The sequence below is a fragment of the Sus scrofa genome, chromosome 14, assembly GCF_000003025.6.
Source record: "Sus scrofa isolate TJ Tabasco breed Duroc chromosome 14, Sscrofa11.1, whole genome shotgun sequence".
In the NCBI taxonomy this organism is placed as follows: Eukaryota; Metazoa; Chordata; class Mammalia; order Artiodactyla; family Suidae; genus Sus; species Sus scrofa.
The window spans coordinates 29,576,042-29,588,716 of NC_010456.5; the positions used below are offsets into that span (position 1 = coordinate 29,576,042).

At 39.0% G+C, this 12,675-nt stretch overlaps 1 protein-coding gene across 6 annotated transcripts in view; it reads left to right on the plus strand.

The window, feature by feature from the left end:
- The window catches only part of SBNO1 (strawberry notch homolog 1), a 63,119-nt gene that overhangs the window by 16,939 nt on the left and 33,505 nt on the right, over nt 1-12,675 (plus strand). For 4 of the 6 annotated variants that reach the window (XM_021073996.1, XM_021073992.1, XM_021073993.1 and 1 more), the window contains 7 exons: nt 1,269-1,369; nt 3,978-4,074; nt 5,593-5,753; nt 9,579-9,712; nt 9,902-9,992; nt 11,389-11,550; nt 12,518-12,653. In XM_021073996.1, the coding sequence (XP_020929655.1) occupies nt 1,269-1,369; nt 3,978-4,074; nt 5,593-5,753; nt 9,579-9,712; nt 9,902-9,992; nt 11,389-11,550; nt 12,518-12,653 (882 nt within the window). The remainder of the gene's footprint in view (nt 1-1,268; nt 1,370-3,977; nt 4,075-5,592; nt 5,754-9,578; nt 9,713-9,901; nt 9,993-11,388; nt 11,551-12,517; nt 12,654-12,675) is intronic. The other 2 variants (XM_021073995.1, XM_021073994.1) reach the window with 1 other exon arrangement.

The following is a 12,675-nucleotide window of genomic DNA, read 5'->3' on the forward strand; positions in this document are numbered from 1 at the left end:
CAAGCTAGGGGTTGAATCGGAGCTGCAGCTGTGGGCCTACAGCCATAGCAACACCTGCAGCTGCCACAGCCACATGGGATCCGAGCAGCATCTAGGACTTACACCACAGTTCACGGCTACGCCAGATCCTTAACCCACTAAGGCCAGGGATCAAACCTGCAGCCTCATGGATCCCAGTTGGGTTCGTTAACTGCTCTGCCACGATGGGAACTCCTGTATAACTCTTCCTATGAGCTGTTTGCTGGCTCTCCTACAGTCATATTAAACAAATCTGTGCTCCCAAATAAATTTGTTATCTCTATACCAGCTTCCTTATTTTGCTAATACTTTAATCCTAGCTATTTTGTAGTCCCAAGTGACAGGCTGCCGAAGTACTTCCAATATAGTAGAACACATAAGGTGCTAATTAGTTCTCCAGGTGTGATTTTCACGTTGTGAATACCAGGTACTGGGAGTGCTTCAGGGATACTTGAAGGATGGAGGCTAGTTTTAGGGGTTTTGGAATCCTCAATGAAGCAGTTCCACTTTGATTGATATTCTGAATGAGAGGTTCTACTGCTATATCTAAAAGTAGTTTGAACGAGTTCCTACTGTGGTGAAACAGGGTCAGTGGTGTCTCTAGAGTGCTGGAACCCAGGTTCAATCCCCAGCCTGGCACAGTGGGTTAAGGGTCTGGTGTTGGGGCAGCTGTGGCTTGAATCTGATCCTTGGCTGGGGAACTCCATATGCCTTGGAGCAGCCAAAAAAGAAAAACAGCTTCATTGTTTGTTTGGATCTTTATTCTGAGGGAAGGAAGACAATATAGTTCCCAAATTAGTCTTTTTCCCTTTCCAGAAATAATTATTTTGCCTTGGAAGTTAGTAAGTACCTCCAAATCAGGTGAGACTGATTCTCAGTGTTAACGCCAGGTTTTTTTTTGTTGTTGTTTGTTTGTTTTTAATGAACCAAGTGAAATGTGTTAGAGTAATGTTGGCTCTTGGTACTTGTTTTGAATAAACTTGTTTTGAATAAAACAGTGTTCTAGTTAAGGTGTTTTTTTGATAAGTAGTTGCTAGATTTCCTGTGCACACATTTCTTTTTAAGTTGTTTTCTAATGTTTTTACCTCTGTAATTATATACAGTTTTTCATATTTTTATCTTTACGCTTAATTCAGTAAGCATATTGGTTTATTATTTGGTTTGTGAAGTGGGTAAACTTACTGAAATTTTTAAAAACTGTAAGAAAATAGAGATTTTGTTCTAAAAGATAAATTATCTCTCCCCCTCAGCTGACGTAAGCAATGGCACAGTAAAAAAAGAGTCTTCTAATAAAGAAGTAGCAAGAATATGGATAAATGATGTGAAAATGAGGAGTTTTTCCCCAACTATGGTGAGTATCTGTATTTTTGTGTGGTTCAGGCAAATTGATTCTATACATGTATTTAATACTTATGCAGTGTATATCCCTACCTATGAGGTAGGTTTCTGACTCTCCCTTTTAATATACGTACAATTTAACACTGCAGGGTTTAAGTAATAATATAAGACATAGCAAGAGGTACATTGTGATGCTCTCAGTAAGGGTTATGAGTTTGGAGGAAGACTCAGTAGCCCATAGACTTCATTTTATGGAGGAGGAGACATCATGGAGCTTGAGTGTTGAGTGTGGAGAAACTTTGAGAGGGCATTTTAGGAAAGGAACTGCAGCATTAATAGGCACAGAGGAGGTGATAGCTGTGTGCTTAGGATACTTGGCTAAGGGAAGAAATTGGAATGATAAATTGGGGGCTCTGTGGAGGGTCCTGAATTGTGTTTGATGGACTTGGGCCTTAGAGCAGCACCATTGAAGGTGTAGAGGGACCTGTTAGTGACTCACAATGGATTGGGATGGGGAAGAAAAGACAGGTTGGAAGGTTGGGTGATAAGTACAGGGTGATTGGAAAGGGTAAGGGGAAGGAAAAAAAGAAAATAGGAGGTGATTGTACATTGTCATATCAGAGGATTGATAAGACTGGGAATGGAATATGGAATTGGAGAGATAGCAAAGCAACCTGTGTCTGAGGTTTTGAATGGGGACCAGGAGAGCAACTGCTGGCATTATCAGTTTACTTTTTTTTTTGGCCCTGCCCATGGCATGTGGAAGTTCCCTGACCAGGAATCAAACCCACATGACAGCTGCCACACAAGCCACTGCAGTGACAACGCCGGATCTTTAACCTGATGCTCCGCAGAACTCCAGTATCAGTTTATTTAATGGTTGTATGCCAGCAGCTTACTTGAAAGTTGATTTTTTGGAAAATAGGAATGCATTTTTCTTTAACATTAGTGCCCAAATTCCCAGTCCAGCCCATGTTGCCAATAGCATGCCAAAATTTCCATATTGTTCTAGCAGTTAAGAAATATCTAACAGAGATTGCAAACTGGTAACCTGTGGACCAAAACCAGTTGACAGATGTGTTTTGTTTGGCGTCCACATTATTTTGAAAATTTTTAAATGTGTTGTTAACCCATAAAAATCCCAATTTCTAGGTCCTCTTTGAAAAATAGTACCTGACAATACCGGGCACACATTTCCCACCTAGTATTAACATGCCTAGAGTTGAACATTTACTTTCTGTGTTGGTCAGGCATTCCCCAGTATCAGTCTCCCTCCCCTTCATGTATCTCCTTGACCCTAAGCTTGCTACCTGCTGCCATTTTATATCCAGCTGGCTTAGAAATATAAGCCTTGTCCCTGCATTTTGCGACCAATTAATCCTCCAGTTATACCCATGGTAAATTCTTTTTTTCAGTAGGGAAATAAAAGATAAAGGGAGAAAGGATGCTATGCTATATGGATGCTATGGTCATTTAGCATAGTTTGCATTCCTACTTTGTAAAAAGGTGCAAAGGAGGGGATTGGGAGGACTTAAGAGTTTTAGTAATTTGCCCTAGGCCACACAAACAAGAGCAGAACTGTATTGGTATCTGTTTCTTTGGTAGCCCCATTTTGTGTCTTTGTTTCTGAAACTGGGTTTCATTTTAGCATACTTTCTGAGAGCGTTTGGAGTTTTTTGGATTTTTTTCTAAGGACTCTGGGTTGATGTTGGCTGGATGTTTATCTACTGTCTCCCTTTTCCTTCCCACGTTTATTGAGCATCTGTGTGTCATCATATGCTGCTGTAGTCTATATTAAAATAAATTAGTAAAAATAAGTAAAAGAGGAATTTGACCTTACCTTTTAATTCCATGTTATCCTTGGCATTACCTGTGTGTGTTCTGACTGGGTCTTCTCTTTGTTGTTCTCCCCTCCTTGGTATACCAGCTCTCATAGGTTCTTCCCTACACTCTTTTCTGATCAAGCATGTGTGAATAAAGAGCATTCCTAGAGTTCCCACAGTGGCACAGCAGCTTAAGACTCCGACTGTAGCAGCTTGGGTTGCTGTGGAGGCGTAGGTTCAGTCCTGGGCCTAGTTCAATGCATTAATCCAGCCTTGCCGCAGCTGCGGTATAGGTCCCAGCTGTAGTCCTAGCTGTGGCTTGTATTTGATCCCTGGCAGGGGAACTTGGGAGATGAATTGAAAAGAGGGTGGGATGCGACATTTAAAGAGAGTTTCTGCCCATGACACTGTAGGATGTGCTTCTGGGGCTCATCCACCTTTTCTCTTCTCTCCACATCTCTTGCTCTTTCTATTTCTGGTATTAGAATGAAGAGTGAGGACTGGAGGAGGTTAGAGAGAATGCTGGGCTTCAGGGAGGGTATTGAGGGGGAAAGTAGTTTAAGAAGATAGCGGAGCCCTTTTGGTGATCCATTTGTGTGTTTGAGGTGAGGGTAGGTCATGGATTATCTGTGCTCATCATTGGAGATGCAAAGAAGTCACAAAGTATGACCTAGATTTTAGGGAATACAAAAATGGTATTGTATGGCATGTTTCCGAGATTAGAGATAGTGGGTATTCCTGTTCTTTGGGCCTCCAGTGTCTGGATGTAGAGTTGATTTTACTCTCTCTCTGTTATAGAAGGTCCCTGTTGTGAAAGAGGAAGATGAACCAGAGGAAGAAGACGAAGAAGAAATGGGTCATGCGGAAACCTATGCAGAGTATATGCCAATAAAATGTATGTCTTTGGGATTTGTCAAAGTAATGAAAGACTTCTGATTTCCTTTTGAACTTATAAAAACTTCCCACAGACATTACTATCTATTATGATCTATCCTATTGGGTACCTTAGTATTTGAAAAGTGTGAGCTTTATATATAATACGTTTTAAACTATAGTATATTTTAAAATAGCTACATGAAAATTCTGCTTTTTAAAAAATATTCCTACGCAAATTTAGAACTTTGTTTTAGAATGAGGTCTTTTAAAACCAAGAGTTAAAAAGCTTTTTCCTTTCAAGTTAATTTTGCTCATATCAGCAGTGATTGTAAAATCATAGTAAATTACAGAAATGTAAACATATATCTTAGCTTTATATGGCTTAGGAGAAGAAATTCTAAAAACTCAGACATCTTTAAAATGTGCTATTTGAATTCAGTGGTTTACATTAACACCATTTCTACTACCCTTTTTCCATGACTGTGATTCATTTTTTTAGTGGCCACTGTATTGTTGAAAATTAATTTTTAGCTTTTATATAAAATTTTTCGGAGTTCCTTTCGTGGCACAGTGGTTAACGAATCTGACTAGGAGCCATGAGGTTGCGGGTTCGATCCCTGGCCTTTCTCAGTGGGTTAAGGATCTGAGCTGTGGTGTAGGTTGCAGACGTGGCTCAGATCCCATGTTGCTGTGGTTCTGGCGAAGGCCAGTGGCTACAGCTCCAATTGGACTCCTAGCCCAGGAACCTCCATATGCTGTGGGAAGTGGCCCTAGAAAAGGCAAAAAAAAAAATTTTTTTTTTTTTTTTCACTTTTTCATTTTATAGGATAAGAAGGGGAAAAAAATCTGTGGCTAGAATTTGTCTCTAGAATTTTTCTCATATGTTCTTTGTCTCTCTAAAAAGTCACTAATTAGACCACTTAAACCAAAAATCTGTTTACCTTAGTATGGATTCCAACATCCTATAGTTTTCTGGTCACTTAAAATGGTGCTTTAATCTAGGATTATGTTCTGTTAATAAGGGTGAACCTAGTGGTATGAACTGTGGTGTTTTTCTAGATCTTTATTTTATTTTTTTTTATGGCCGTACCTGTGGCATACGAAAGTTCCCAGGCTAGGGGTCAAACCAGAACTGCAGTTGCCAGCCTACACCACAGCTGCAGCAACTTGGGATCTGAGCCGCATCAGCTCACAGCAATGTCAGATCCTTAACCCACTCAGTAAGGCCAGGGACCGAACCTGAATCCTCATGAATACTAGTGGGATTCTTAATCCACTGAGCCACATGGGAACTCCCTCTAGATCATTTTCCATCAGCAAGTCTCTGTTTAAACTATAAGTAATTGATAAATAGGTCATTTTAGTCAGATTTAAAGAGTACTTCATTGCCAATCATTGACTTTACATAGGATCCCAGAGCGTATAGTTACTTAACATTTTCTGTGTTGGAGGAGAAATATTGCAATATTCTGTGGTAATACTGGGAGTGTTATTACTTAGAATAATTAAAATGAAGTATTTTTAAATTTTTGTTTAGTAAAAATTGGCCTACGTCACCCAGATGCAGTAGTTGAAACTAGCTCTTTATCCAGTGTTACTCCTCCTGATGTTTGGTACAAAACATCTATTTCTGAAGAAACCATTGATAATGGCTGGTTATCAGCATTACAGCTTGAAGCAATTACATATGCAGCTCAGGTAAGCTATAACATTTTATAACTGCTTACAATTTTATCTTTAGTCTTAGTTCATACGATATAGTTGTTTTATTTCAAAGTTAAGTTTTCCTTGCGTGAAAAATTTGTGAGTGTGATTTTTTTCTTTTCTTTTTAGGGCCGTACCCATGGCATATGGAGGTTCCCTGACCAGGGATTGAATCTCAGCCACAGGTGCAGCAACTGCTGGATTCTTTAACCTATTGCTCTGGGCCAGGGATCGAACCTGCACCCCTACAGTGACCCAAACCACTGCAGTCAGATTCTTGATCCACAGCACCACAGCAGGAACTCCAGAACTTGATTTTTATGGAAGTTTCATGTGTTAGGAAAATTAAAGGGTGCTGTGGATGTGGGGAATGCATTTCTAGTGGAAATAACAAACTGTCATAACCTTTTTGGAATTCACTGGGAATATGTATTAAAATTAAAAATACCTGTGGGAATTTCCTTGTGATGTAGTGGGTTGTTGGTTCAGTGGCTGGGGTCACTGCTGTGGCATGAGTTTGATCCCTAGCCTGGGCATTTCTGTATGTCATGGGCACGGCCAGAAAAAACTTTGTATTTGATTGTGCAGTCTTTGAAAGAATTATGGAAGACTGCCCACCAATTTGTTAGCTTTAGTTACTTGCTACATGTGAGGGTGGAAAGAAAAAATACAGTCACACCTCAGAGATATGACAGGTTCAGTTCCAGACCATCATAATAAAACATACATCACAGTAAAAAAAAAAGTTACATGAAATTTCTGGTTTGCAGTGCATGTAAAATTTAGTGTTTACACTAAAATGTCTATTAAGTGCGGAATAGCATTATGTCCAAAAAAAAAGTGTGCATACATAAACTTTATTTTTTTTATTTTTTGGTCTTTTCAGGGCTGCACCTTCGGCATATGGAGGTTCCCAGGCCAGGGGTCCAGTTGGAGCTGTAGCTGGTGGCCTATGATGCCACAGCAACACCAGATCTGAGCTGCGTCTGCGACCTGCACCACAGCTCAGGGCAACACCAGATCCTTAACCTGCTGAGTGATACCAGGGATTGAACCTGCCACTTCATGGTTCCTAGTCAGATTCGTTTCTACTGCGCCACAACTGGAACTCTATGCATGAACTTTAAAATACTTTAATGTTTTGAGTTCCCTTATGGCTCAGCTGGTTAAGGATCTAATGTTGGCCCTGCAGAGGCTCAGGTTGCTGCTCTGATGTGGGTTTGATCCCTGGCCCAGGAACTTCCACATGCCGAAGGCACAGCCCAAAAAAAGGAAAAACCACTTTAATACTGTAATTCTTAGGTGGTGTAGAGGGTTAAAGATCTGGTGTTTTCTTTGCTGCTGTGGCATGAATTCTATCTCTGGCCCAGGAACTTCTGTGTGCCTTGGGTGTGGCACCTCCCCCCTGCCCCCCCAAAAAAGAAAGACTTAAAAGCTGAACTATTCTTAGATCTGTGGGCTATATAGAATGGATGTTGTATTACAAAGCAGGCATGAAAATGACATTGATCTCCATCAGATCTTTTGAGTGCATCATCACTGAGCAGTAATATTTTGAAAGGAATCTTTTTTTTTTGAGCAGTAGTTCTCAAAAGTGGCTTTTAAATGTTCAGTAAACCGTGTTGTAAGCAGATGTGCTTTTTGTTATTCTGCTTTTGGAGCACAGGCAGAGTAGATTTAGTATAATTCTTAAAAGGCCCTAGGATTTTTGGAATGGGAAATAAATAAGCATTGCCTTCAACTTCAAGTCACCAGCTGCATTAGCCCCTAAAAAGTCTTCCTATCCTCTGAAGCTTTGAAGCCAGGCATTGACTTCTCTTTAGCTGTGCAAGTCCTACATAGCATCTAAATTCCAATAGATGGCTGATTTATCTGCACTGAAATTATTGTTTTTTTTTTTTTTTTTTTTTTTTTTTTTTTTTTTTTTTTTTTTTTTGTTTTTTTTGTATTTTTGGCGTGGCATATGAGTTCGCTATCGATGAGCTGTAGCACCCACCCAACACAACCGGATCGAGCCGCTCAACCACACCACCACGCCATCGTAACCACTGACAACAATCAACCGCACCTCATGGTTCTAGTCGATTTAACCATGCGCCACGAACTGAAAATCTATTGTTTAGTGTAGCCACCTTTATTAATCATCATTGTTTAGGAGTTCCCATCATGGCTCAGCGCAAACAAATCTGACTAGTATCCACGAGGATGCAGGTTCAATTCCTGGCCTCACTCAGTGGCTTAAGGATCTGGCGTTCCTGTGAGCTGTGGTGTAGGTTGCAGACACAGCTTGGATCTGGCATTGCTGTGGCTGTGGCATGTGCCAGCGGCTACAGTTCCATTTTGAACCCTTTCCTGGGAACGTCCATATGCCGCAGGTGTGGCCCTAAAAAGACCAAAAAAAAAAAAAGTCATTGTTTAGTGTAGCCACCTTTATTAATCATCATAGCTAGGTCTTCAGGATAACTTGTTGTACTTTCTACATTAGCACTTGCTGCTTCCCCTTGCACTTTTATGTTATGGAGATGGCTTCCCTCCTTAAACCTCATGAGCCAGTCTCTGCTAGCTTCACATTTCTGCAGCTTGTTCACCTCTGCCAATCTGCACAGAATTAAGGAGAGTTGGGGGTCTTGCTCTGGATTAGGCTTTGTCGTAAGGCAATGTTATGGCTGGTTTGATCTTTAATTCAGACCACTACAAGTTTCTTAATGCAATATGCTGTTTCACTTTCTTATTTGTTCACTGAAGTAGCACTTTTAATTTCTTTCAAGAATTTTCCCCTTGAATTCATTGCTTGACTGTTTGGAGTGAGAGGCCTAGTTAACGTTCATCCTATTTCAGCTTTCAACATGCATCCTTACTTACGTATAATAATTTCTAGCTTTTGATTTAAGGTGAGAGACATGCAGCTCTTCCTTTCACTTTAATGCTTAAAGAAGCCAGTTGCTCTAAATTCAGTATTGTTGTATCTCAGGGAATAGGGAGGCCTAAGGAGAGGGAGAGAGGGAGATGAAATGGTCAGTCCTTGGAGGAGTCACGACACATTCAGCATTTATTAGGTTAACTGTCCTAGATGGACAGGGTTTGTTGTGCCCCCGAACAATTAAAATAGTAACGTCAAAGATCACCGATCACAGAAGTTCCCCTTGTGGCTCAGTGGAAACAAAGATCACTGATCACAGATCACAATAACACATAAAATAATAATGAAAAAGTTTGAAGTATTGTGAGAGTTACCAAAATGTGACACACAGACAAGTGACCAAATGTTGTTGGAAAAATGGCACCAATAGAACTGCTTGACACAGGGTTGCCAGAGACCTTCAGTTTTCCACTGAAGTGCAGTAAAGTGAGTGCAGTAAGGTAAAGGGTGCAGTAAGGTAGGAGTTCCCGTCGTGGCTCAGTGGAAAATAATCTGACCTAGTATCCATGTGGATGTAGGTTCGATCCCTGACCTCACTCAGTGGCTTAAGGATCTGGCTTTGCCATGAGCTGTGGTGTAGGTTGCAGAAGCAGTTCAGATCCCGAGTTGCTATGGCCGTGGCATAGGCTAGTGGCTACAGCTCTGATTTGACCTCTAGCTTAGGAACCTTCATATGCTATGGGTGCAACCCTAAAAAGACCAAAAAAAAAAAAAAAAAATGCAGTAAAGTAAAACAAATATGCTTATATAGTAGATATAAAGTATCCACACTAAGCTAACCATATGCCATTTATATAAAAGTAATGAAGTAATGTTAATATATCCCTAAAACAATGTATGAAAGACTAATTGCCAAAATATCTAAAGGAGTAATTCATTACCAATTTTTTATTTTCCAGCAACATGAAACATTCCTACCTAATGGGGATCGTGCTGGCTTCTTAATAGGTGATGGTGCTGGTGTAGGAAAAGGAAGGACAATAGCAGGAATCATCTATGAAAATTACTTATTGAGTAGAAAAAGAGCTTTGTGGTAAGTGCTTAAAAACTGGCTATGGAAGCTTTCATTTGTGAATAATCCAACATATGGGGATGGGTTTTTAGTGAGTAGGTGTATTTTTTTGAAGTGTTTAGGCCTGCTTTTATTTATTCCTGAGTGATGCTAGAATGATGGAATTTGCATTTGATTTGTATATTTTTCTTTTCCCTTTTCTGGTTGCAGGTTCAGTGTTTCAAATGATTTAAAGTATGATGCTGAAAGAGATTTGAGGGATATTGGAGCAAAAAACATTTTGGTCCATTCATTAAATAAGGTATGAAAATTTTCTATCAATTTAGTCATTCAGTAGGTATTGACTAATTTGTGAGATATGGGAGTAATAGTTTCTTCTTCAAGAGTTCTTAAGATTAATTGAGTTATTTTACAGAAAGCAAAGTGAGGGCTAGCCACTATTGTTGGTTTGTGGATTACTGTGTTTCAAGTAATACCTCAGGTAGGGTTATGTAGTGGCAAACAAAATAAGCATTGTCTCTTTTTGTGGGGTTTATTCTCTTAGTCTTCACGGTTTTTTTTCCTTTCTTTTTGTCTGTTTCTGAAGTAACTTTACATGGGTGAAACTCATATATCTCCAAGTATAAGGATGCAGTGTAATATATATGGACAAGTGGTGTTCCCATTGCAGCATTCAGAGAATTGGAGTTTGGAGATTGGTTTAGATATATGTATGTTCAGATGGACTTGTGTATACTTGTACCTGTATTTATGTTAAAACAAATTCTGTCAGGGGGAAGAAAATGTGTTTCATTGTCAAGAAGCAGAGTTTAATGTGATTAGAATCTTAATGTTCATTTAGTATATCTTTATTGGCCTCCTACCGTGTACTAATTCTTGGAGTCAAAAGGGTAGAATAGACAAAACAAGTTAAGTGCTTCCCTGTTAGCCCTTTGACAATAAATAAATGTTAATCTATTTTCCGCGTGAGTCTTAAGTTGCTTCAGTGTTGCTCTGCCCATCACTGACATTTTTGGGTGAATATTACTAAGTAGACTGGTAGGTAAAAGTACTGTCTCTTTTTTTTTGTTGTTTTGTTTTTTGTTTTTTAGGGCCATACCCACAGCATATGGAGGTTCCCAAGGCTAGGGGTTGAATTGGAGCTGCAGCTGCTGGCCTATATCACAGCTCATGGCAATGCTGGATCCTTACCCCTAAACAAGGCCAGGGATTGAAACTGTGTCCTTATGGATACTAGTCAGGTTCTTTTCTGCTGAGCCATGATGTGACAAGCCACTGTGTCTTGAATGAATACTAACAGTTCAGAACTAAAACATGTAACGGACACCTAGAAATATTTTTGGTTTCTGACTCAGTATAATTGAAGAAGGGCACAGTAATCATAATTCTTATATATCCCTTAGAACTCAGTTACAGTGCTTTGCGTATAAAATGCACAATAAATATTTGTAGATTGAATATTGTTAATTTTGAAACTTTGTTGAAAACTGGATCCTTATAGGTTAAAGTACGTATATACATATGCGAGGGTGTGTGTGTGGGTATATGTGTACACACATGTATGTGAGAAATTTTGTTTATGATCTTAAAAGGTCCTTTGATTTTCCTAAAACCCATCATGGTCCCACCAGTTTCCTACTGTAGAAATTTGTATGGGATAAATATTTCAGATAATAAATATTTCTTTTCTTTTTTAGTTTAAATATGGAAAAATTTCTTCCAAGCATAATGGGAGTGTGAAGAAGGGTGTTATTTTTGCTACCTATTCTTCCCTTATTGGTGAAAGTCAGTCTGGTGGTAAATATAAAACGAGGTTGAAACAACTTCTGCATTGGTGCGGTGACGACTTCGATGGAGTGGTATCCTTTGAAACAAATTTTATATTTTTTAATGACACAAAAGTTAATGTAAAGATAAACATTTGGAAAATAAGAATTCTGAGGTTAAATAAAAAGACTAGGTTGGGATGAGAACTTTAATGATTACATAGAGTCTGAGGGAGCCAGAAATTAGGTCCCTGCTTTAGGAGAATGTTATTAGGAATGGGATAGTCTGAATACCCAATTCCTTTTTTGTTCTTTTTTATTTTTATTTTTCTTCTCTATTCCCTTTTAAAGTTAGTGATTTCCAAAATTATTTTCTCATAGCACACCTTTTACCATCCTGCATGAGGAACACTAGTTTTTGAAATGCTGATTAAGTTGGTAATCACTTGTGCTTTCACTTAACAGAATTTGCCAAAATTATCTGTGTGGTGGACTATTTTAACTATAATGGGTCCTTTCCTTCATTCTAATTAAGAATTAAATATCCAGTTAAGATTAATGCCAAAGTGGAGTTCCCTTATGGTATAGCTTGTTAAGGATCAAGTGTTGTCACTTTGGCTTGGGGTGCTGCTGTGGTGTGGGTTTGATCCCTGGCCCAAGAACTTCCACATGCTCTACTCATAGCCAAAAAAAATTATTGCCCAAATCAGTAAATGCCTCTGGGGGTGGGGTGGGATATGGAAATATGGAAACCAAGGAGAGGCACATAAAGGGCTTCATTTATATTTGTTATCTTAAGGAAAAAATCTAAAGCAAATTTGGCAAAATGTTAAGGTTTGTGGGTGTTTAAAAAAAAAAAGTTAATGCTTGGGGACTTGTTATCAACAGCATTCCTCCCTCTGATAATCTTGATTTTTTTTTTTTTTTTTTTAAACTCCAGATACCACCCTAGAAATTTGGAATGTTTCCCAAAGCCTCAGGGAAATAAAAGTTAACTCTTCCCAAAAAAGCAGAGATGCTTGCTACTAATGTGACATGTTCCTTAATTCTTTCCTTTCAGATAGTATTTGATGAATGTCATAAAGCAAAAAACTTATGTCCTGTTGGTTCTTCGAAGCCAACCAAGACAGGCTTAGCAGTTTTAGAGCTTCAGAACAAATTACCAAAAGCCAGAGTTGTTTATGCTAGTGCCACTGGTAAGTAGTTATTTGTTTAAAA